This window comes from Ursus americanus, chromosome 12 (assembly GCF_024610735.1).
Source record: "Ursus americanus isolate L20-20 chromosome 12, mUrsAme1.1.p, whole genome shotgun sequence".
Lineage (NCBI taxonomy): Eukaryota > Metazoa > Chordata > Mammalia > Carnivora > Ursidae > Ursus > Ursus americanus.
Window position 1 is genome coordinate 38,946,680 of NC_142138.1, and position 26,611 is coordinate 38,973,290.

Genomic DNA, 26,611 nt, shown 5'->3' on the forward strand with positions numbered 1-26,611 from the left:
ACATTAAAAAGTAGAAATAACTTCTCACTATCATCATCAAAAGAGTTTGACCATTCAGATCCTCTGAAAGGGTCTTGGAGACATTTAGGGGTCTGTAAACCACACTTGAGGACCATGGACTTCGATCAACCTGAACTTACCCTTGAGCTTGAGATGGGAATGACCTTTATCTCAACTACATGAGAGCTGAAGATATCTGAACAAAACTGAAGTTCTATTAGCAAGGAAGAAAGGGTAAATGGATATCGAGGCAACTTACAGAGTGTGCTATATAGCAATGTAGGAGTTAGCAAAGTTGACTTATGATAATGTTAAATACAAAAATCACAATAATAAATTGCATAATAATCAGAGTATTCTCTGAATTGAAATAATGTTCAATGTTGTAGGAAGAGCAATGAAAAAAATCAATCAAAATAATTACTAGTGTCCAGAAACTCCACTAGATCAGAAACAGCTTGAAGATAATAGGGATCATAACTCAATCTTATATACCCCTGCCTAGCAGAGTGCTTGACACATTACAAATATCAATTAAATCTGTTGAATAAATGAATGAATAAATGAATAAATAGATTAATAAATTAAAAGAATGAAGAGAATATTCATAAATGCTGAGCATGAACATCGGTAGCAAAATATAATGATGTTCCAAAAGTCATGAAATGAAAGAAGCAGCAAAGAAAAAGAGGAGTTAAAGAGAAAATTCTGAGGGAGTATCTCATAGAAATTAAGCTGCGAATTGACCGTATTCTTCAATTTCAAATTTGTGTAACAGTTGGTTAATTCCAGCATAATCTCTATAGGGATTAACTATGACATCTAAGAATGACTGTACTGGAACATGAGAGGTCATATGGGCAGGGATAGTTCATAAATCTCTGAATTAGTAACTCTAGTTTTTCAAGACAAACAGCCAAAAGAAAATTCTATTATTTAATCTAAAATTGAAACAAGATAAAAAATCTATTGATTCATACAAATTAATCATAGCAATTCACATTCTCTTAAATCTTCTGCTGTCAACTAGTAGTGTATAATAGAAACAAAAACACTACTTTCACAATAATTTTCAAGGTTGATACTCACTGACTTACCCTTTTGGGAAGTAGTAAAAGTCATATATACTTTAAAATCACAGATTCTGAAACTGGATGACCTGAGTTCAAATTCCAAATTTGCTCCTTCCTGAAAGTGTGATCTAGAGCAAACTAAAAAACTTCTCCAGGCCTTAGTTTCCTGAAGAATAGTATGCCCCTGAAGTCTTTTCTGATTTCCCTTCATCATATATAATCTATTCCCCAACTTTTGGCTTCCTAGCACTGTATTTGTATCCCTCTTATAGAACTTTTCTACCTTGTATTTCAGTCTTTTTTATTCTAATTTAATTCATGCCAATGAGTCTGCAAGTTTTCTGACATAGTGCTTGTGTTTTATTCATTTCTGTAGTCTTTAAAGAGCAGAGCACAAAGCCTGGCACATAGAAGCACTCATGTATATATTTTCTTCATATAAATTAAAAGGGATAATGAAAATCAAGGAATATTAATTGAGGACCTACTATAGGCACTTGTACACATAAGTGCTTTCACATGTTATTTCATTTAACCTCCAAACATTCCTTACAGATAGCTATTACTGTCTTCATTTTACAGTTTAGAGAATTCAGAGCGAGAGAGGTTTAAATAAATAAATCTCTTTCCTCCAAGGAATTTACATGTATTTTGGGAGGTAGGGGAGGTATACTATGTATATTAATAAAAAACAAACGCAATACAGTTTATATGTAATAAGTGATTCAAATGAGTACAAAAGAAAGGAAGATTATTTCTAATGTGGATAATATGAGATTTTATAGGTGAGACCACACCTAAGCCGGACAAAAAGGAAAGAATATTGTCAATAGATGGAGATGGTCAAAGAACATTACAATGAGCTTACAGTTTCACTTCTGACAATTTCTACTTTTGTCTTTTTGGGGTAGGCTCACAGACTCTATTCCCCAGTTAAACACTGGAAGACTGTATTTAAAGTTTTACAAAAGAAGCCAATGAAAATATAGAATATAACTGGAAAAAATTTATAACAAGCTTTGTATTTATAATATGATATATAATGTTTAATAATAAAGGATAATATTTAGTGAGTGCTCATTAGGGGCCAGGAGTCTTGTATGAAGTGCTTCCCAAAGAGCCATACACCTCTTATTAAGAATCATGTGACTGTCAGTGACTAAGGCAAGGGTCAGCTTTAGATTTATCTGACTCCAAAGCCAGCCACAATGCTATGTGTACAACTATTTTTAAGCTAAGGGACATTGGCAGATTTGTTCAGTCCAAAAAAGAAATCTTAATTAAAGCTTATTAAGTTTTCACCTGCTTGACTCAGTCGGTTAAGCATCTGCCTTCAGCTCAGGTCATGATCTCAGGGTCCTGGGATCCAGTTCTATGTCAGGCTTCCTGCTCAGTGGGGAGTCTGCTTCTCCCTCTGCCTATCCGCCCTGCCCCCCCCCACTCATGCTCACTCTCTTAAATAAAAATATAAAAATCTTTTAAAAATTTTTAAAAAGCATATTGTTTTCAAGTTATATAAGACTTAACAGCATTCAATCTATTTGAAAACTGAAATACACAGGTAGTTATCACAGAAGGTAATCAATAAACCCATTTTCTTCTTGATCCATAGTTGTCCCTGACCACTGTGATTATATCACTCCCACCTAAAGGAAGTCTTTGACCCTGATTCATTGCCACTCCCACTCTAGTTCCTTCATTTGTTTTTTGTTTTGTTTTGTTTTTCAAACACACCTTTCTCATCTGCTCTTTCCTGGTGCTTTTTATTTCAGTTCCTCATCCTTCCATAAAGTCCTTTTCTATGAAAAGATCCCAGGACTGGACAATCTCTTAATGATGATGACAAAGACCATGACTAACCACCATGATGAAGATGACAATTACACAACCTAAAGAATTACTCAACTCAATGAGTACTTAAGACCTCAACTGTCAGAGAAAGTGTGATAAATGTGTTCCGCATAATCCCCATTGTTATTTAACAACTTAAATCTTTAGGATAAAGAAGTGAGATAAGGAAGTTCATCAAAATATTTTAGTAATTCATAATGTTACATTTGTGCACATATTTTGGTCTAGATTCAAATTCCTGAGTTAAGGAGATACATAAATACTCTCCTTGCATTTCTGTAAGGTTTATTGTAATGTGCAATAATGGTGCTCAGTCTATATGTTGTTCTCTTCCTAGCTTTACATCTCTTGCCTGGAGTGAAAAGCTCAATGGCAAATTTGAATAACAATGGATATGATGGCATTGTAATTGCAATTAACCCTGGGGTACCAGAAGATGAAAAACTCATTCAAAACATAAAGGTAAGAGAGAAAATTTTATTATACACTTATTTTTATTCCAATAAGTATTTTCCAACCATGTTGCCACATACATATGCTCACAGTTACTACTTTCCAAAATTGCTTTGACAGTATTCATCATTTATGTAATACGTATCTAAACTGTCAAGATTAGCATTGCTTAGTTTAAGTATGATTTCTCATATATTAAGAGTATTAGTCATTCCCCTAGTAAATTATCGAAAGGCCAAATTATAGTAGTTCTTCAACTTACTAAGCTAACAGAAAGACCTTAGACCTACTGGAGAATTCTTTTCGTATTCTACCTTTGTAAAGTTATTTGTATAATGTTTAAACAGCTAACCTACACTTAAGCTCTAGATCTTCATTATATATATTTTCAGTTGTTCATACTTGTTCAACTCTGAAAAATTAACAAACTCTGATGTATTTGATTTTAAAGAAAATATTGCATATTTCTGAAGTTGATTTACTTCTTAATTTTATTTGGGTTAGTCAGTATAATAAAAACATTTTATATATAGCATTTTAATATATACTATCTTCCTTGATCCTCTCAATAACTCTATGAGGTAAATTATTACCCTTGTTGCATAAATGAGAGAAGCTAATGATTTGTACAGTCTTAAAATAAGTGGTAAAACTGGAATGTGAAGCCAATGAGACCTACATATTTTTATTTTCATTACTGCTTGGTAAAACTTTGCCTTTTATGAAGACACTCCATATGAAAAAGTAACTCAAAATAACTCTAGAAAAGTGAATTCTTTTTCAATTCGAAAGTATAAAATCTATAAAACTATAAACTCAAGCTAATTAAACACCTCTTTTTAATTAAATAAGCAACTTGCCAACAAGCTCCCAGTCCTAATCCCCTTTGTATCTCACCCAGAATTCATTTCCCTCTCCCACCCATAATACTGAATGCAGGTCTGAATAGGTAAAAAAAAGAGTTGATTTTTGGGCATGTGAAAATGAAAAGTTTACACACTAAAGAGACAGAGTAAAATTGCACTTATTTTTCAGTTAGGCTTTGCTGAAGTATTTGGGGGAAAGGGAGCTTAGATTTGCTTCTTCTTGTTTGTATATATACTTTCATGCTCATTTCATTATGAAATTGTTACCATATTTTGTCAGGAAATGGTAACTGAAGCTTCAACTTACTTGTTTCACGCCACCAAACGAAGAGTTTATTTCCGGAATGTAAGCATTTTAATTCCAAATACCTGGAAGTCAAAATCTGAGTACTCAATGCCCAAACAAGAATCATATGACCAGGTAGGGTATTTTATCTAGCTCCTACACTGCTTTTTTCTTCCTGTGCTTCCTAAAAATCAATACTCATAATTTTTTAGCAATTCCTAGCCACTACTTTAGTAATTTAATTAGTAATATTACTTGTCTTAATTTAGATAAAAGAAATCCTTGTTTCTATCACTCTTGTGATGTTTTGGTATATTCTTCTGCTTTTTAGGCAGATGTCATAGTTGCCAATCCTTACCTAAAATATGGAGATGATCCCTATACACTTCAATATGGACAATGTGGGGAAAAAGGACAATATATACATTTTACTCCAAACTTCTTGTTGACTAATAATTTGCCTATCTATGGGTCCCGAGGTAGAGATATCTATTTTATAATTTCATTTTTATTTCCATTGGAAACAAATATGACACTGTGATTGATGGTATTTTTAAAGATTTTTTAAAAAGAGAAATAAGTACTGATTAATATCTTTATCTAGAAATATAGTAGTTATATTCAACATAATTATATTTCTTTGTGTTTGTTTAATAATAAATTTAATAAAAATAAGTAATAAATACTAACCCATTTCAACATTTTTGACCTAATGAAAGGTGTCAATTTCTAAAGTTCTTTGACTCAATTAAGCTAAGGATCTTGGGGAGGGAGACATAATATACATGAACACTGTATTAAAATATTCCAAATATAAATTTATGAGTGGCAATATTCTCTCATAGGCAGAGTGTTTGTCCATGAGTGGGCCCACCTCCGATGGGGAATATTTGATGAGTATAATGTGGATCGGCCATTCTATATTTCCAGTCGGAACACTATTGAAGCAACAAGGTATCATTGTGTTGAACAAATGTGTTTTCAAAACTTTTCACTTAACTATTTTTAAATTTTCTATACTAGGCAAACAAAAGCTATCTCAGTGGTTGAATGCTCATACAGTTAATTGCAATATCCAACGTGCCCTACTACGTATAAGTCCAGGTATTTCTGGGGATTCTACCTTAGGGTCAAGATCAATCAGGAATTGGGATTCATTTCAGTATTCATGGGGATTGTGCTAAAATATGTTATTGTCAGAGGAGAAAGGAAAAAGCTGTAGCCTAAACCTTAAGATATCTGAGAACTGGAGTTCAAGTTCCTATCATATCCTTTATTTCATTTTATTTATTTATTTTTCCCAATCATTTACTCCATTTGATTCATAACTCTTTAAGGTGAATCTGTTTCATTGAAACCAATTAAACTACTAAAGCTTCATGTTAAATATATTCTTCATTTAATCTTAAGCTAAAAAAAGTATTTTGCATAAGGATAAGTGAGTAAATGATTTTTGAAATATAAATATTTTATTATTATTATTATATTCCTTAAATATAAATATAATTCTGGGTAGATTTAGATAGGTCCTATTAATAAATAGATGAGATATTTAAATATGAGTATTAAAGAACAACAGAAATCAGTGTAATTGGAAACAAGTCTTGGGACAAAAAACATGTCAGAGAAAAGAGGTGTGAGAGAAACATGACTCTCCCCATGTCCTTCATGTTGTTCGCTTTATCCCTGCTGAGCTGCCTGGAGTCTCATGCAGATAGGGCTCTCACCCCATGAAACTCCTCCCCACACTACCTCCCTTATCCAAACAATGCTTGTTCATTCTTCCAGACTCAGTTTAAATGTTCGTTCCCCAAGTGTCTTTTTCCTATCCCTCCACTTGGTGTTAGATGTGAGAATGTCCCCAAGGCAATACACATGGCCTTCTCTCATATGGAGCAGTAGTGGTCTGTGTAATTTTATTTTCCACACTAGACTTTAAGATCCTTGAGGACTGACTATTTTTTTTAATTCCCTAGACTGGGGCCTGGGACAGAGTAAAGTAACAAAGAATATATCAAATAACAAATTTTTGATAAATCAATGGAAAACGAATAAGTTTTCTTATCAGTCATAAAAAGAGACATATTATGAAAACAATTATCTAAAATAACACTTAATGAATTTCTACTGTGTGCCAGGCACTTTGTGTGTTTAATTTTTAGGCTTACCCTAGCACTAACCCTCTTGGAATATATGCCTCACCATCTCCTTTAATCCTTGCAATACAAAAAAATTTATCTAAGTGGATTAATATCATGACACTTAATATTAATGCAGAATAAAACTAAATCCTACAGATAACTAGAAACTCTTTAGAATCTTTTACCCATACTCCACCCCCCATTCCTTGCCAGGAAATTGACAATTATCTTACTTATCATAAAGACTAAATGGTTTGTTTGAATGCACAAGCATTTCCATGCAATGCTTATTTTTATTTTGTCCTCCAATCTAGCTCAGTGGATTTCAAAATGTAAATTGCAAAATCCTATAAACACAAAACCACACATGGTTTTGTATGTCTGGTATACATGCATATGTGTACATATGTTTATATCTACATAGCAATATGTGTGTATGTGTTTGTATCACACACATAGAAACTTAAGAGGGTTTTCAGCATTATGTTGACTCCCTCATCCCCACTAGGAAGCAACTCCTCTGTATCTCTTAACTCATTTTATCTTCACAACATCCCTATAGCTTAGGAATTATCTTTAGTTCAAGGTCACAAGGATAATAGATTTATTGATTACATTAGTGAGCAGTGAATGTTAATAACTATGAGTTGGCATGATTGTTCTTATTGATATCAATTGTAAATAGAGGCAGGACACTGTGACTTCTTCTGTCAAAATGAAATGTTTGTCCATGATCTGTAGCAATTATCATTAAGGGAAAGATTGTAGGACGTTAGTCTTTTCTCATGATTTCTGGTCTTCATATATAAATGTAATTTAATTCTTTCATCATAGATGTTCAACTCATATTACTGGCATTAATGTGGTTTTCAAGGAATGTCAGGGAAGCAGCTGTATAACAAGGCCATGCAGGCGTGACTCACAGACAGGACTGTATGAAGCAAAGTGTACATTTATCCCAGAAAAATCCCAGACTGCAAGGGACTCCATAATGTTTGTGCAAAGTCTCGATTCTGTAAGTACCTTCTTTTTCTAGCTTCACAAAGGAACACTTCAGGAAAAATTAATTACAGAAGCTATATTTTCTACTATGAAATTATGTATACCAAAAGAAATGAAGGAGATTACTCAGACAATTAACTTAATGGCTACTTTCGCTAGCCTGTGTCAGGGTATGTCCATAAATTATTCCACCTTTTTTTATAAACCTGTTTCTTTTCTTCAGAAGTAGAACTGTACCCTTTTCACTGATAACACACATTATTTCTTACAACATCCCTTCCCTCATTTGACTTCTGTAGATTTATATAGTTCTAAAACTACAACCTTACTTTTAATTCTCCCTTCTAAGTGTTAGTCATACTACTTTTCCAAAGTAACTCATTCTATAGCTTTGGAAAAGTACTGACATTCTAGATTTTCTAGTATCTTCACGCTAAAGTACATCAAGCTATTGCAAAGTGATACTGTGAAAATATACATGGTTCTGTTTCTACATGACAAACTTAAGGGAAAAGTTCACAATTACCAGGCCGATCAATTATAAAATAATAACACAATAATTCAAGTTTTAAAGCTAATATCTGGTTTCAATGTATAAAGTTCAGTGGATAAGAACAGGTGCCTTGGAGTCAGAAAGACTTGCTATCAAAACTCAGTCTGTCATTTTCAAACTGTGTCATTACAAGCAAACTGTTAAATCTGAAATTTAGTTCTCTAGTCTCATAAATGGAAATAATAATACGTTACAGGTGATTGTTGTTAGGTTCACAAGAGCTAGTATGAATGAAGTATGATCACAGTGCTTAGCACACGGTGAGTATAAAATAAACTTTAAAGTTTTAGTTTTTAAAATTTATAAAATATTTGGATAATAGTCAATTGTCTCTTTCCTGGGATAAATCCAAACTTAATTAATGTAAACATATTGTAGTTACCTAATGAAGGTTTCTAAGCATGTAAAAAAGATTTTTAAATATGAAAATTATCAAAAACAAATCAAAATAAAGTATACTACCTCTAGATAGTAAGACTAACTTATTTAAAAGAAGCAATATTCCATATACTAAATCACCAGCAACAAATACTTCTTTGGGTAGAGGTTTGTAAAGGCCTATTATCTCCAATAAAATTTAAAATTGTTTTAGAGCCTAGGGCATTAATGATGAAGAACTTGAATCAAAATATAGACTTAATATTTGCCAAAACTTTTAAAAGAACCTAATTAGTTATTTAAGTAGAAGTTGTTTTCCAGCCTAAAAAAGGCTCCTTCTAGAAATAGTTGAAACATGAGTTAAGAAAGTTCAGTTTAACCTGCTGAACCTGGATCAGAATTCAGCATCCAAGTAGGTATCAGATCATGTGACACAAGAGGATAAATGGAATATGTACTGTCTGTACCAAGCTATAAATCCCAAAAGCATCTGACTGTCAGGAAATAACTCATGCTGCCTACCTGAGAGATAAATAATAATGAAGAACATCATACAGCTAAAATACAGATGGCAACTAAACTTATAAGCCATGTCTCAGAGATAAATACTGCACATCTTGTCCAGAATAACACTAACTTCTAGTTATCATAACACAAATTAAATAAACTGCATACCATCTGTACCCAGGGCATCAGCTCACCCAAGACAGATATGACCTGAAATACCGAATGTTCAATTCCATGATTTCCTTCCCTTCAACTTCATTATTTCCACTTCATGCCCAGCACTGTATTAGGAGCTGGAAATACAGAAATAATTAAAGATAACTGCTCTTGACAGACTCAGTTTAATAAGAAAGGTAGAGAAATAAGAAAAAATATATATGAATATAAAGTATGACGATATATAAACCAAGTGCTATGGGAGTACAGCAAACATCTCCACCTGGAGGTCAGAAAATTGTTTCTAAAGAGATTTAAAAAAAAAAGTATTTGAAAAGGAATGAGTATGAACTTGCCAAAATAGGAATAGGAAGGGCAATTTTAAGTAAAAAACAAAACGAAAAGAACAGTTTATAAAAGCAAAGAGTGGGGAAAAGTGCAGGGATGCCATGCATGATTGTACAAGCTGAGCACTGCCCAAATTATCTGCATCATGGTCATTAAAAATTTTAATATTTATTAGAACAATTTTCAGATAAATAGCAGCAGGAAAAAAAAAACTTGAGAATGGGTCACCTTTTCTAATTTGCATAAGATTTCCTGTCTCTTTTCCCATTTGGGTTAGCAACGATCCTTGCGAAGATTTCTAGCATACTCTAAGAACAGGAAAAAAATCAGTGTGGTATAAGCAGAGGATGGTGAGAGCAAGGAGGAGGAAACAAGATTGAAAGAACAAACTGGGACCTACAAAGCAAAGGTGTTTGGATTTTATCTTAACAGCTTCAGACTGGTGGTATCAGCTTAATTCTTTCAGGAAGATAACTGCACTAACAGTGAGGAGGAAAATGGAGTGAGATGACAGGGGCAGAGAGAGTAGTCAGAAGGCTACAGCAATAGATTAGAGACGTGAAGTCTCCGAATAAATAAAGTCTGCAGTGGCAGTGGCAGGGGAAAAGGGACCAGATTTGATGGGCATTTCATATCAGCAAGACTTGATTATCAATCACCACTTTGATTAAAACTGTATTTTCTCCCATGCAATGAACACCTTCTGGGATATGTCAATCGTTCTGAAGTCAATGCTAAGTGAAATAAGTCAAGCAGAGAAAGACAATTATCATGTGGTTTCTCTCATCTATGGAACATAAGAACTAGGAAGATCAGTAGGAGAAGAAAGGGATAAAGAAAAGGGGGGTAATCAGAAGGGAGAATGAAGCATGAGAGACTATGGACTCTGAGAAACAAACTGCGGGCTTCAGAGAGGAGGGGAGTGGGGGAATGGGATAGGCTGGTGATGGGTAGTAAGGAGGGGAAGTATTGCATGGTGCACTGGATGTTATACGCAACTAATGAATCATCGAACTTTACATCAAAAAACAGGGATGTACTGTATGGTGACTAACATAATATAATAAAAAATATTTTAAAAAATGAAGTCAATGTAAATCATCCATATTAGAAGAAAAACAAAATCTTAACATTTAAATAAAAGGCATTCAAATTTAATAATTTAGTTCTAAATTTGAGCTTGTATCTGGAGACTTTGTATTGGGAGGGCATTTTTAAACATGCAATGCCACTTATAAAAATATTTCTCGGGGTGCCTGGGTGGTTCAGTCGGTTAAGCATCCAACTCTTGATTATGGTTTAGGTCATGATCTCAGAGTCCTGGGATCAAGCCCCAGGTTGGCTCTGTGCTCAGCGGGGAGTCTGCATAAGGATTCTCTCTCTCCCTCTCCCTCAGCCCCTCCCCCCACGCACACGAACATGAGCACCCTCCCTCTCTAATAAATATTTAAAAAATATATTTCTAATAAGCTGAGGCTGACTGCAAGAAGAATTCCTTCTTGAATGCTGCATTAGTTTATGGGAGCAGTTTTCCAAGTTACTAAATTCTTAAAACTCAGAGAATTTCACAGATTCTATAGTAAGGAAATATCATTTGGCAGAATTGCTGGATACAACTCACCATTTGCAACTGAAAGAGCAGCAATCACATTTCCTTATTTTCTCCCTACATTTTCATTACTTTATCAGGAATATTATTTTATGTCAGAGTTCACCAAAGCCAAAAATAATCCAGCTGGTTAAAATATCTGTTCTCTGGGCACCTGGGTGGCTCAGTAGGTTAAGTGTCTGCCTTCGGCTCAGGTCATGATCCCACGGTCCTGGAATCCAGCACACTCCGGGATCAAGCCTGATGCTCCCTGCTCAGTGGCAAGTCTGCTTCTCCTCCCTTTGCCCTTCACCCCATTTGTGTTCTCTCTCTCAAATAAATAAATAAAAAATCTTTAAAAGAAGAAAGAAAGAAAAAGAATAGATGAAAGAAAATATCTGTTCTCAAGTTTTTTGGTCAACTATAAAGATATAGAAAACACTTAGGCAATTAAAGAAGGTCATTTTCTTTATCTCACTTTTAAAGGGCAGTGAGAAATCACTGCAAATCCAGTCCCTTTTCCACTAAACTTAATTCAAGCTTGAGTCACCCAAGAGTCCAGAAGGGAAAATAAGAAATTAACTTAAGCAGTTTTACCAGCCACCACGTTCCCCCCCCCAACTGTCATGATCTCCCTATACCTAAAAGAATCATCAAAAACTTGCCAGTGATGGTTTCACCTTGCTTCTTCTCTATTGACGTATGCAAAATGGATGTGAGACTGTTAGATTATGAAATAATTTTTAATTGTCAGGAGATAAAATCTGTGGAGGATGTATGTGGCAGCCAGCTGCATATTTAGAAAGTAATGCTTACCAATTATTTTAATAGTGTCTTCTAATTGATTTTTTTCCAGGTAACTGAATTTTGTACAGCAAAGACTCACAATACAGAAGCTCCAAACCTACAAAACAAAATGTGTAGTAGCAGAAGCACATGGGATGTAATTATGGACTCTGATGATTTTCGGAATGCATCTCCCATGAAAGGAACTGATCCACCACCTCATCCTACATTTTCATTGCTGAAGTCCAAACAGCGAGTAGTCTGTTTGGTACTTGATAAATCTGGAAGCATGAGCTCGGTAAAACATTTATTTGTTAGTTCTGTTAAATTAAGTAGCTAAGCTACTGGAAATATAATTTAATCTTAGGTTTAATTCTATTAAGCTAACTAAAATATGTATTTATTACCCTAATAACTTTTAGTACAATAATTCTATATAGACAAGTACTAGAAGATAATACACTAAAATAATTGTTACATTAAGATGATTGGACTATGGATTATGTTTATTCTTTAACTTTTAGTTCTAACAAACTAGAAATACTATAACTGAACAAAAAAGTTTATCCATAATTCCACCATTGAGCATATGTCATTCCAGTCTTCTTTCTGTTTGTGTAATTGTTTTTCCTCCTCAAAAATGTGATTATATTTTGTATAATATTTTATAATATGATTTTTTTTACTTACTATACCTTAAATACTCCCTATGGAAAAAAATGATTTCATGATATAATTTTTAATGATTGTATCATATGCGCATACTATAATTTAGTCAGCCTCCTGTTACTGGACATTTTAGAGTTTTCAGCTTGTTATAAAAATTATGTTGCAATGAACATTTTTGTATGCATTTTTAAATTATTTTCTTGGCAGAAATTCCTGAATATAAAACTGTTAAATAAAAAGGCACAGATTTTTAAGGCTTTACTAAGTATAACATGACTGATTTTTCAATTTTTTCTTTAATATTATTTCTTTTTAATAAAATAAAGGACTCAAATTCTAAAACACGGTAATCAATTACTATCAAGATCTCTGGCCCATGAACAACTCTGTCTTTCACCAATCTGTCAAGAGTTGAGGAGACTCAGGAATTAATCAGACATCTTTTTCTTACAGGAAGACCGTCTCTTTCGAATGAATCAAGCAGCAGAACTATACTTGATTCAAATTATTGAAAAGGGATCTTTGGTTGGGATGGTCACATTTGAAAGTTTGGCTACAACCCTAAACTACCTAACAGAAATAATTGGTGATAATGCTTATGAAAAGATCACTGCAAATCTGCCTCAAGAAGCTAGTGGTGGAACTTCAATTTGCAGTGGTCTCAGAGCAGGATTCCAGGTAAAATAAAAATGCTTTTCTAAATATCATTTGCCATTTACCATTGTTTTTATTTTTACCCCACTATCTTTGAACAAGGCTCATGAGCTCATAGGTCCCTTACCGAAATAGTATATTTTTTAAAAGACTCCTCTACTGTCTGTTGTTTACAGCTGGGTAGCCTCTCTGAGTGTGTTTATTGCACCAGTGTACTCTTGAGTTACTGAGTTTTGCATTGGGGAATGGTCAAGAAAGGGAAGAAAAATCCAGCATGCACATAATCACTGCAATTTTATTGAGGAGTTCACCATTTCTTCATCACTCCCAACGTCTGAACTACTATTAGTAAACAATAATGTTGTTGAAGGGACTGTGGAAGAGGGAAATTAGTACTCTTTCTATGTTATAAAGAAAACCCTAGTTCATCAAGTTAAATTGACAATTAAAAATCACAAAGATAGTTCCTCAAGCAGTATAGTACCAAACCCAAGAAACACCGGTGGAAGTTTAATGAAATAAAAATTGTGAAATAAAATATTGGGAGCAACTTTTCAGCACTATATTAACCTGCCTTATGGTACGTATTTGAATTTCCTCTAACCGAAGATAGCCTCTGCTGAAGCCTATTTGTTGTCATTTTTTAAGTCACAAAAACAGAAAACTGCTTTCCTTCACTGACCCTCTCATTGCTTCACCTAAAAAAGTAGAGCTTATTACACTTTTCCAGGCCACTAATTAATACCATCTCTTACCTTTCTCGTGCAGTCTAATTTTTATAAAGCATGTTGTTTTAAGAAGGCACACAGGCTCTGGATTCAGGCAAACCTAGGATTCTGGCTCTATTATTTATTAGCTAAATGACCTTGGGTAAGATACCAACTCAGAAAGTCTTAGTTTACTCAACTACGGAATGTGGAAAACAATAGTACCTATCTCATTTAATTATGAGAATTATGTAAGATAAGTAAGTGCTCAAGAAAGGACTGCTATTATTATAACAAAAATAATTCCTATATGTGTTTATTCACTTGTAAAATATGATAGTATTATATATTGGGAATGTGTCTTAATGTTTTAACATATTGCTTCGTATGTTTTTCTTAATATATTTTGATATATATCTATGGATATTTTGACCACAGAGTCTATTGCTAAACAGATTATGTCAAGTCACATTCAAAGTTATAAATACGTCTTAATTACTTTTAAAACAAAACCATAGCAATAGATAGCATTTTACTTACATAATCATCACCATAACAGCTAAAATTTATTGAGCATGTACTACATTATTGCCTATGTTAAATACATGTATGATCTTATTTATCTTTACCATTACTTTTTTAGTCAGGTATTATTATTACACCCATTTTGCACATAAGGAAACTAAGGTTCAGAGTAATTAAATATCATTCTTAAGATCATATAGTCAGTAACTAGCAAATCTAGGTAGGATTCAAAACCTGGTCTTTCTTATTCCAAAATCCAAAAAGCTAATCATTACACTGTGCTATTTAGAGAACTCTATTATACATGGCGGGGAACTAAATGCTAGATATTCTATTTAGCAAATGGCAGAGGTAGAATTTACTCTCAATTTGTCTGACTAAAGATTTTTAGCAAATACTCTTGATAGAAATCAGGAAAAGACAAAAAAATTTATAATACTTGATAAATTTATGAACTTCCTACTTTATGGCAGGTCAATGTTTTTTCCAGGAAATCCTCAGATTCTTCAATGATCAACTAAAATACATAAAAAGGCACATCATTTAACTTTGCATACCTGCCTTTAGTCATGGCCTTGCAAATGTTGCCTAGTATGCTGCCAAAACTGCCAGGGTCATTTGCCTCTACCTCAAGCATCTCCTGAAATAATAATAATAACTAACATTCACTTAGTACTTACTATTTGCTAGGCATTGTTCTAAGTGTTTTATTATTTCTCTCTTGGGTAGCTTGAATATATCTGAAAGGATTAGAAGCACTGTTAACACTTTGTCTTGAAAACCTACAAGACTATTGTACATTACACTCATTTCTATGCCAACTCAGCCTGGAATGACAATGCAGTTTCCTTTTGCTTACTCTGATGCATAAGCCTAAAGACTTCTCCAAGACTAAAGAGTGGGTTTATTCTTATTTTAAATTTATTGAGTTATGATATTCTGTACTAATCATCTGATTTTTCATTACCAGGCAATTATCCACAGTAACCAGAGTACTTCCGGTTCTGAAATCATATTACTAACAGATGGGGAAGATGATCAAATAAGCTCATGCTTTGAGGAGGTAAAGCAAAGTGGTGCAATCATCCACACCATTGCTCTGGGACCTTCTGCTGCCAGAGAACTGGAGACCCTGTCAAATATGACTGGTAAACCTTTGGAATATAGTTTGAATAGAAAATATATTTTCAGTCTCTCCCATTAGCAGGGCTCTTTCCCCTTAAACTGCAACGCTGCTCATACATTTCCTATCCTAAATTTTAATCTTTGTCCCTTCCTTGTCCTTATCCTTCAAATTAATCTTTCCTCTTCCCTGCCCCCACCTCTCTGCATTTCTACATATACCAGCTTCTAATATCGTCAATATTCTCTGTCTTCATTAATTTCTCACCACTTTCTACCAATACCACCAAATTGAAACTTCTTTCTCCATGGCTACTAATGACTTCCTCAACTGCAATTCCAAAATTCTTGCTCATATTTGTCCTGTTCAATCCTACAGTCAAGATTCAGATAACCCTAATTCACAGAAGAAGAAATGGAAACCTACAGAGTACGAACAATTTGCCCAAGGCTATAAAGTCCTGATTACCAGTTCTTGCCCCCAGCAATCCATCCTCTTCCGTTGGTTTTTTGGTTTTTGGGTTTTGGGTTTTTTTTTTTTTTTCGTTTTTTTTGAGAAAGAAAAAGAGAGCATGTGTGTACACAAGGTGGGGGGGGGGCAGAGAGAGAGGGAGAGAGAGAATCTTAAGCAGGCTGCATGCCCAGCACAGAGCCCCTGGAGGGGCTGGATCTCATGACCCTGAGATCATGACCTGAGCCAAAATCAAAAGTCGGACACCTAACTGACTGAGCTGCCCAAGCGTCCCCATCCTTTTCCATTCCTTATTCCTGTGTAATTTCTTTGTTAACTCCTATATTATTTATTTTCTCACTTAATTTTTACTTAATTCTAAACTGGTATTCTCTAAAATTGTTTTGGTATACCTTAGACACAACTAAAAATAAGCAGCTCGTTCAAAATATTGTCTTAAATTTCATTTTTATAACAGTATTTAGGGATTAGATCAGCTTTACTAATGTGGCAGGCCCTTACATCTAATGACTGATATAAAAACAATAATATTTGGCCAGTTCTTTAAGTTTTCTTCAAATTTATATTGATAAGAGCACAAGAACAGCATGATTTTCCCAATTAAAATTAGTATTATAAAAGTAAATACAATTCCATTTTAGGAGGATATCGTTTTTATGCCAATAAAGACATAAATGGCCTTACTGATGCTTTCAGTAGAATTTCATCTAGAAGTGGCAGCATCACTCAGCAGGCTATTCAGGTTGGTATCTCAGAAAAATTATTTGCCTTTTCACATTTGTAATAAATTTCCATTATCTTAGTCATTTCTTTCTCTAATAAATAACTCTTTTGCCTGAAAATATTTTACTGAAAAACATTCTTACTGAATTTGCTTTTCTGTGATACTTGTAGCCATCTTTTTTCTGATTCATCTATTATTTATAATCATAATGTTTTTATTTGCAAAATTCTTGAAAATAATTCTTATTTCATTGAAATCTTAGACATAAATTTAGAATTACTCTGAACTGACAAAGCTTTGAAATTTTATTAACTATAATTACAGATTGGTTCTTTCTGTTCTTTGTTTTATTTACGTAACAGCTAGAAAGTAAAGCCTTGAATATTACAGGAAGAAAATGGATAAATGGTACAGTACCTGTGGATAGTACAATTGGAAATGACACTTTCTTTGTTGTCACATGGACAATACAAAAGCCAGAAATTCTTCTCCAAGATCCAAAAGGAACAAAATATGAAGCCTCAGATTTCAAAGTAGATAAACTAAATATTCGGTCTGCCCGTCTTCGAATACCAGGTATTGCAGAGGTAAGAATATTCTTTTATTTTCTCCATGATTTATCAATCAACTTCGAGGGGGAAAAGTGAAGATAACATCTACTACACTGTCAATATGAAAGCAGCAACAGATCATCTGTCACAAAAAAGAAGCCAAGGGATGCCTGAGTGGTATCAGTTAAATGTACAACTCTTGGTTTCAGCTCAGGTTGTGATTTCGGGATCCTGAGATCGAGCCCCATGTCAGGCTCTGTGCTCAGCATGGAGTTTAAGACAGTCTCTCCCTCTACCCTTCCCTCTGCCCCTCCCCGCACCAATACCCCACCCTGCCCCTGCTCTTTCTCTCACTCTCATTCTCTCTCAAAATAATCTTAAAAAAAAAAGCCAAGAATAGAGATTTGTATCCATACTATTTACTAGCTTATAAAATTGAATATTAAAAATCATTACTATTACTCTGCTTAAATTTCTAAATAATTTTTTATTCCAAACAAGAATAGGAAAGTATTACAAAAACTCTCAAATAGATATGTTGGATTTTCAGACAGGTACTTGGACTTACAGCCTTCTAAATAAACATGCCAAATCTCAGATGCTAACGGTGACAATGACTACTCGAGCAAGAAGTCCTACCACACTCCCGGTAATTGCAACTGCTCACATGAGCCGAAGTACAACACATTATCCTAGCCCAATGATTGTTTACGCACAAGTCAGTCAAGGGTTTTTGCCTGTTCTGGGAATCAACGTAACAGCCATTATAGAAACCGAAGATGGACATCAAGTAATACTGGAGCTTTGGGACAATGGTGCAGGTAATAAGAATCTGCATCAACTTTCACTGAACCTAAAATCCTACTACAGTTGCATAACTTAGAAATCAATATTTCCTACGTATGTGAATGAATCAATTTTTAAGTAAATCAAATTTGATTTTTGTTTTTAATACTTTTTATTCTGCTATCTTGACTACACTTAGATATGAGCACATTTATCTTTAAATTTTATGAACAATTTTACTTTCCTCATGGAAATTGAGTATAATTTTTCTCTATTTTATTAGTGTCAGTGTTTTGCATATGCCTCTTCCAGTTTAATTGTATTTTCCTTATTTTGTTAGGATTCCTATATGAAATAATAATAGCTAATGTTAATTAAATGTTTACCATGAATTACTTTCCCAAGGTAAAAGGTTAGCAAGTAGCCAGGCCAGGCTCTGAACCCAAGCAGTCTGATTCTGGGGTTCATGTACTTAAACCACCGTGCTATACTCACTCCCAAAATGATTGCCAACACTAGTGGTCATGAACGGTGCTTAGGACTTGTCATTCTGTTGAATGGCTAATTATTATATTATAATATCTAGGCGCTGATACTGTGAAGAATGATGGCATCTACTCAAGATATTTTACAGAATACCATGGAAATGGTAGATACAGTTTAAAAGTACATGCCCAAGCGAGAAATAACATCGCTAGACTAAGTTTAAGACAACAACAAAACAGAGCTATGTATATACCAGGCTATGTTGAAAATGGTAAGTGGCATTAATATAGAAATGTGTCATTTGTTTAGATAAGTTACATGTGGTAAGCACTGAAAATATTATGTACTATGGAAAACATACAATTATGTAATCATCTGTGTATTTCAAAGCCATATTTATGTTAAAAGACCTAGCACAGGACTATGCTTCCCACATGTTTTGTTTATACCCCCCTCAGTTCATTTCATTTACATTGAAAAAAATTACTGGGGTGCCTGGGTGGCTTAGTCAGTTAAGTGTCTGCCTTCAGCTCAGGTCACAGGTCCCGGGATCAAGCCCCACATTGGGCTCCCTGCTCAGCGGGGAGCCTGCTTCTCCGTCTCCTTCTTCCTGCTACTTCCCCTGCTTGTGCTCTCTCTCTCTCTCTTTCTCTCTGTCAAATGAATAAATAAAATCTTTAAAAAAAAAATTACTGAGCACCTCTCTATGTGGCAAGCATTGTGCTAGATGATGTAGCTAAAAAGATAAATAAGACACCATCCTTGTGTTCAAAGAATTTACAGTTAAGTAATAAAGACAGGTGTGTTAAGAGATAGTTCTAACATTGCATAATGTCTCATCAATTTTAAAATGACACCAATAAAACAAGCTTTTTTTCACTAACAGGTGTTACTTTTTCAATGTCTACACTCAATCAATATTAAACCCTCTATGGCTGCAAGATGAGATTACAAGATAAAGAATAGACCTAGCATTATGAAAAGTCACAAAATTACTTTCTTGTAGGTAAAATTATACCGAACCCACCCAGACCTGAAGTCAAAGATGACGTGTCAGAAGCAAAAGTAGAAGACTTCAGCCGACTAACCTCTGGAGGGTCATTTACTGTATCAGGAGCTCCTCCTGCTGGTAGTCATACTCCTGTGTTCCCACCTGGCAAAATCACAGACCTTGAGGCTAAGGTTAAAGACGATCACATTCAACTTTCATGGACTGCCCCTGGCAACGTCCTTGACAAAGGAAAAGGTAAGTGTCATATTATGTTTTAAAATATACAAAAGAAATCCCTTTGGCTTTCATTTGCTAGGAATTGTCTAATGTATAAATAATATGTGTGGAGTGTTTACTATGGGCCATTACTCACCAACTTTCAGATATAAAAAAGAGGTAATGAACTGGCCCAAATTATTTCTATATTTAATATCCTAGAAATCTAACCCACTCTTATCAATTCTGTTGTGCCAAACTGCCTCTCACAATATGAACCATCTTAGAAATGACTTTGAGAAGAATGAGTTAACAGCTTTCTATTGCATCTTCTTCTCCCTTTAACAAAGAAAAGTTTTTCTAAGTGTTTCTGTATCTGTACAACTTCATTCATTCATTGATCTTTTGTTGAAACACTATTAGGTTCCTAAGAAATAAACCCTACTCTTAACAGTCAGTTGCGTGCAGAAGACAGTTTTGGCAAGTAAGCACACGATTGTACAGAATGTGATATGAAAAGTGTTGTTGTCAGCACAGGATGATATGGGAGCCCATTGGAAAGTCATAACTCCTAGGCAGGGGTTAAGATCACGAGGTATATCTTAAAAGGCTTCCCAGGGAAGACTATCCTTGACCTAAGATTTAAAGAATGAAAGAAATTAGCAAAGTTAAGTGAAGGTGTCCCATGGAGAGAGAGGATCATATGCAGAGAAACTCACTAGTTGGAGAAATTTGGCCATGGAGTTTGAATAAAGTTCAAAGCTGAAATATCTCATTCATTCAGAGTTCTTTATAATAAATTGTCCTCGTTCTAAAAGGTTGAGTCACTTTTATCTATACTTTAGACTGAATTTAACTAGTACTTATTGAATGCCTATCATATTCCAATATTGTGCTATACTAGTAGATTCTTTTGAGATAAAGCCAATCTTGCTATTTTCCCTTAAAGGTGGGAAAATGAAATCAATAGGCCATATCAACATATACGATTTCTCAGGGGTTGTCAGAGCTGAAAAGCCCCATGTTCAACACTCTTTCCCCTGGATTACTATAAACCTCACACTGCGCGTACTCTCAAAAGAAAAGATGCTTTTTAATCTTTCATTTCCTATGTAGCATTTTTCAAAGCTGTATTTCTTTTTGTCACATTATATAAGGAAAAAAATCATTCTAAAACCAAAGAAAACGGAATACCCACAAAGAGCTCTTTTGTACTTCAATGTTGAAAACTCTTATCATGACGACTTTGGAAATACATTATTTTTTCATGCCATGATCCTTAAAGATATAGCAGAATTTAAAAAAAAAATACCTCCACTGAAAAAGCCACAAATAAATTTACCTGACCAAATGTTTAATTCTGAGTTCAATTCAGTCAAGATGGTGCCTTTACTTCAAGATTGGGTTCATAATAAATGCCCTCATGCTGATTATAGAAACCAAAAGAAGAAAGATTGCATTAAATCTGGATCCTGGGAGAGAGAAGAACTTCACTATGTTTAACCTAAATAAACAAATACCTAAAATTAGGTGGAATCTAATCTCTCTTTCTTTGTGACAAATAAGAAGAGGTTGTAGTTGCTATCAAATGTTATCATCAAGCATTGCAAAAGAAGGCAGTGGCAGTATCTCAAAGAATAAATGAAAATCTCTATAAAATCCAATTAAATTCTTAAATTCTCAGGGACCCAGTTTCCATACCTGCCAAATATAAGAATTACTAGGTGACCTAGAAGTATTAAAACAAGTATATGTAATTCCAATATTTTATAATTCTATAATTCTATCACCTGGGGCATCAACTTAATGCCTATATTGTTGGTCAATAAGAGATCAAATACAAACCCAACACAGTGCCAGATACTCTAGTTGATACAAAACGAATATAAAACATATCCTTTGTCCTAAGACAAAGAATATGATCTAATTGGAAAGATAAATTGAACCTCCATAAAATAATCTAGAAAGCTCCATTCCATGAAATAGGAGTTCGTGGCAAAAAGTCATCAGGGTGGATAAAATATGTAAACAAGTCTTCATGAAGACGTTGGGCTTCCTGTTGGGCCTTGAAGAATGAGTACAATTTGCATAAATAGGGAGAGGGTGGCACATCCAGGGAGTCAGACAGGGAGAGAAGGAACCAAATAATATGATCAAGGTCAAAAAGCAAAATTTCACAATAAAATATCTAAATTAAAATAAAAGCTAGATGATAAATAAATTGATAGATAGATGAATGATAGATAGATAGAACCACCTAAATGGAAGGCAGGGTGTGTGTGAAGAGTAGTAAAATGGATTAATAAGGCCTATTATTGAAAAACTAGAATGTTAAGGCAGAGCGTCTGAATTTTTTTTAACCTATAAATTGAAGTTATTCACCACATATTTAAAACATTTTCAACATTTCATGAAAAAATAGTCTTCACTTCAAAAAAAGACATTTGATGTTTTATTTATGGCATTTAAGAATGTGAGAATATATTTTCATGTTGATAGCTCTGGTAGATCTCTAAAAGCATTTTGGAATAAAAAAAATCACATCAGCATCTTCCTTTCTTTTCTTGACAAAGTAACAGTTATAATAATAACTAATATTTCAAACATTTAGGTCCCAGACATTCTGTTAAACACTTTTCATGCATTATCATATATAATTCTCACCACTCAAGTAGTATGCATTCAGTAAGTATTTGTTGAATTAATTGAATGACTGAATCTCCACTTTATAGGTAAGAAAACTGAAGGTAAAAAAAGTGAAATATATTTTTCTTTGTTACACAGCTGGAAAGTGTAGAATTAAGGTACTAATCAAAGTCTGCCTGAGCTCTTAAGCACATTTTAATTAGTACACATCCTAGCCTCTCTGCTTCCTTTTGCCCTTTATCCTTATCCCTGTCCTCCCACTCTACTGATCTCCCACTACCTCCTCCTATTACTCCCTCTCAGCTTAATGAGAAATAATACAGTTGTGAGGTACTGAATGTCTTCCCTATACTTGAATGTTACTGTGTTCCTTGTTCTAAAAGTAGATTTAGATCTTTATATTTCTATTTCTTAAAAAAAAAAAAAAATCTAGGGGCGCCTGGGTGGCGCAGTCATTAAGCATCTGCCTTTGGCTTGGGACAAGATCCCAGTGTTCTGGGATCGAGCCCCACATCAGGCTCCTCCAATAGGAGCCTGCTTCTTCCTCTCCCACTCCCCCTGCTTGTGTTCTCTCTCTCGCTGGCTGGCTGTCTCTGTCAAATAAGATTTAAAAAATCTAGATTTTGTTTTTTAGTACTATATGATTTTGAATTAATTTTTGTGATTAGATAACTAGATTAACAAACTGCTCACATATTTGTTCTTAAAAGAAAGAAGATGGAATAGTCAGATAAAACCTACATCTATGATTTCCATGTCCAAATCCTAGTGTGCATTTCTGATGGGCCTCTAAGTATAAGACAGTATGGTGGTAATAAGGCATCCTAGTGATTTTAATATACATGAAGTATCTATTGTTTTTCAGCCAACAGCTACATTATAAGAATAAGTAAGTGTTTCCTGGATCTCCAAGAAGATTTTGACAATGCTGCTTTAGTGAACACTACTAGTCTGATACCTAAGGAGGCTGGCTCAATAGAAAATTTTGAATTTAAGCCAGAACCTTTTAAAATAGAAAATGGTACCAAATTCTATATTGCAATTCAAGCCATCCATGAAGCTAATCTCACCTCAGAGGTTTCTAACATTGCACAAGCAACCAAGTTTATTCCTCCACAGGAATCCAGTGTCCCTGCTTTGGGTACCAAGATTTTTGCAACCAGTTTGGCAATTTGGGGATTAGCTGTGATTTTATCTATATTTTAAACTAAGAAGTGTATTAGAAATAATATTCAATTTATACATACTTGATTAACAATTATTTAGATTTTAACTTGCTATACTTGTCTATAACAAAACTCCTTGTAAATGTACAAAGTTGTAAATTTCCTAACTACTTGAGTTCATTAATACTAATTAATGAACTAATTAGTTGCTAAATGTAAATCAAAATGAATATACTATTTCCTATCTTTGAAAAATCCATTTATTAACACAATAAAAAAAGAAAATGCATATTTGTACTTGAAGGTGTTTCAAGAAGCATTTTCAGAGTGTACTACAAATTCATTTCATACATTAACAAAATCAGAATTCATCTAAGCTGTTTGAAAAATATTTATATATCAACAACAAACATAATTTTATGGTAAAATTATTTAGGTTTCATTCTTGCTTATGAATGAATACTGCATATTTATATAAACTATAATCAAAATGGACAGTAAAGATAATTTTTCAATGAGAAAGGTCTAAAACAGTAAGAAGGTCAAATTTGTTTTTTATTATTAACAGTGGTATATTAAAGTTTTGACCCTAGGTATGACATGACTACTAGAAAGAATGCTTTTTTGTATGCATTGTGAAACATCACAATAAAGTCCTATTTATATTCTGAGACTTTATAAGGTCCTAAGAGTATCATCACCATGATGCCTCATCAGGGCAGGGCTTTCTTTTTCATTGCTGTATTCTCAGCTTTTAGAATAGTACTTGACACATAATTGATATCCAATAGATATTCACTAAACAAATTAATGAATATAGGGGAGTGGGGGGAGGGGCAAAATGTGTAAAGGGGAGTGAGAGGTACAGGCTTCCAGGTATGGAGTAAGTCACAGGAATAAAAGGCACAGCATAGAGGGGAAAAAGGGGGAAAAATCAATAAATATTTTCATACCTTCAAAGAAATTCAAATTTGGCCTGTGACATAAAAAATATCCACAAAGTATGATGTGCACATAGTATTGTGAGGACTTGATATAATGAAAACTAACCACTTAATAACAGTGATCTGAATCAACACATAGCCTTTCAGGAACTCAACTGTATTATGTCAATCAAATTTGTAACTCTCTAATAAAATGTAAATTCAGCTATTAATATAGCAATAGTGTGATTTTTTTTCTAAGAAAGACAAAGAGTGATTGTTATATTAGAAGAAAATCCTTTGTTTACAGGCAGAAAGATTTTTAAAACTCTTTGATGTCTGAAAGGAGGAAGTATTGTTTTATATCTGGAAAAGTCAGGGGAAAAAACCATAAAACATTAGCAAACCAAATCCAGAAGAATATATAAAAAGTAATATATAATAAAAATAAATAAAATAAAATGAATTTAAATTTTTTAAAAAATAATGTATTATAACCAAGTTGAAATTATACCAAGAATCGAAAGGTGGTTTAATATTAGAAAATTAACAAAATTCATCACATTAATATATTAAAAACAAAAATTATCATCTCAATACATGCATGCATAAAAGTATATTATAATTCAACCATTTTTCATTAAAAATGAAACCTTTGAAAACTTTACTAACCTGATACTGTGAACCTTAATGTCTAAATCCTGATCATTTAAAAATAAAAAGAGGCATTAAATCTTCAAGTGGGGATATGAAATTAGACACCAGAGAGGGAAAATTCTAAATTCCTGAGAAGATAAATCACTTCAGAGTCCATAAATCATTAAAAAATTATTGTTAACTATTAAAGTCTCAAAGGGTCAGGAGATAACTTATTCTTATTTATATGGCCACTATACTAAGAAATTATTCATAGAACTTTAGCAGTCACTTAGGAAAGAGTCCTATGCAGTAAGAAGAAAAAAAAAATGGAATAGAAGATACAATAATTGGAAAGAAACATACAAAAGTGTAATTATTTGTCGGTGACATAGAAAATCTAATAGAATTAACAAATAATTAAAACTAGTAGGAAAGTTCTGCAAAGTTATCAGACACAAGGTCAATTTATAATAATCAACAGCACTGGTCTCGCATGTAAAGAGCTTAGGGGTCCTCAACCCATCCTCACAAGAAGAAAAAAGCTAAATAACTGAAAATCAACAATTCTTTTTAGAGCCATCAGAAAAGTAAGGTCACACCACAACTACTTTCCAGATAGTGTTAGGAAAACTAGCTCAATACATGGTATGTACAGGAACAGCTACGAATGAATAACAAAAAGACAGGAAACTTCAAGCGAAAAATAGGCAGAGGATATAAGTAGGCAAATCATTTAAAGGAAGTTCAAATAAGTGCAGAAATCAGAGAAATTCACTAGAATCAGAGAAATACCAATTGTAACAATATTGAGATACACCTTAACATCCATCAGATTAATAAAAATTAAAAATCAGATAACACCAATTGTAGGTAAGAAAGTAAAGAAATAAGATTTCTCATCCTTTAGTGGAGGAGTGTAAGTGAAGCAGTATTATGGAAAATAATCTGATGGTACTTAATGAATTCCATATGCACATTATCCCATGCTCCAACAATCACACACCTGGGTATAAACATCAAAGAAACTAGCACACAAATCAAAGGTAACTTACATGAAGATATTTACCACAATATTATTTTGTGGTTACGGAAAGTTGAAAGATACTTTAGGTGACCACCCTTAGGGGAAGAGATAAATACATGCAATGGATACAGAATCTGAAGTACTATACTACACTTAGAAATAGTATACTGGATGCATATACAGCAACAAAATAGATCTCAAACATATAGTGTTGAGTGAAAAGAGTTGAAACAAAGTATAATATATAAGACAATACCATTTTCATAAATTAACACAAAGACATACACAAAAAATAACATTTTATTTTATCAGGATATATTAT

At 33.6% G+C, this 26,611-nt stretch overlaps 1 protein-coding gene and 1 long non-coding RNA gene across 2 annotated transcripts in view; one reads left to right on the top strand and one right to left on the bottom strand.

Annotated features, from left to right (window-relative positions):
• The window catches only part of LOC148109172 (uncharacterized), a 230,015-nt gene that overhangs the window by 163,921 nt on the left and 39,483 nt on the right, over nt 1-26,611 (bottom strand). The gene's annotated exons all lie outside the window — the stretch shown is intronic.
• Nucleotides 3,228-23,743, top strand: LOC123795251 (calcium-activated chloride channel regulator 1-like). The gene is made up of 14 exons (XM_045801860.2): nt 3,228-3,386; nt 4,524-4,664; nt 4,861-5,008; nt 5,375-5,483; nt 7,505-7,685; nt 12,059-12,286; nt 13,111-13,335; nt 15,514-15,691; nt 16,779-16,879; nt 17,224-17,448; nt 17,963-18,233; nt 18,785-18,955; nt 19,691-19,930; nt 23,403-23,743. Exons 1-14 carry the CDS (start codon nt 3,228-3,230, stop codon nt 23,741-23,743), a joined length of 2,718 nt encoding a protein of 905 aa, XP_045657816.2.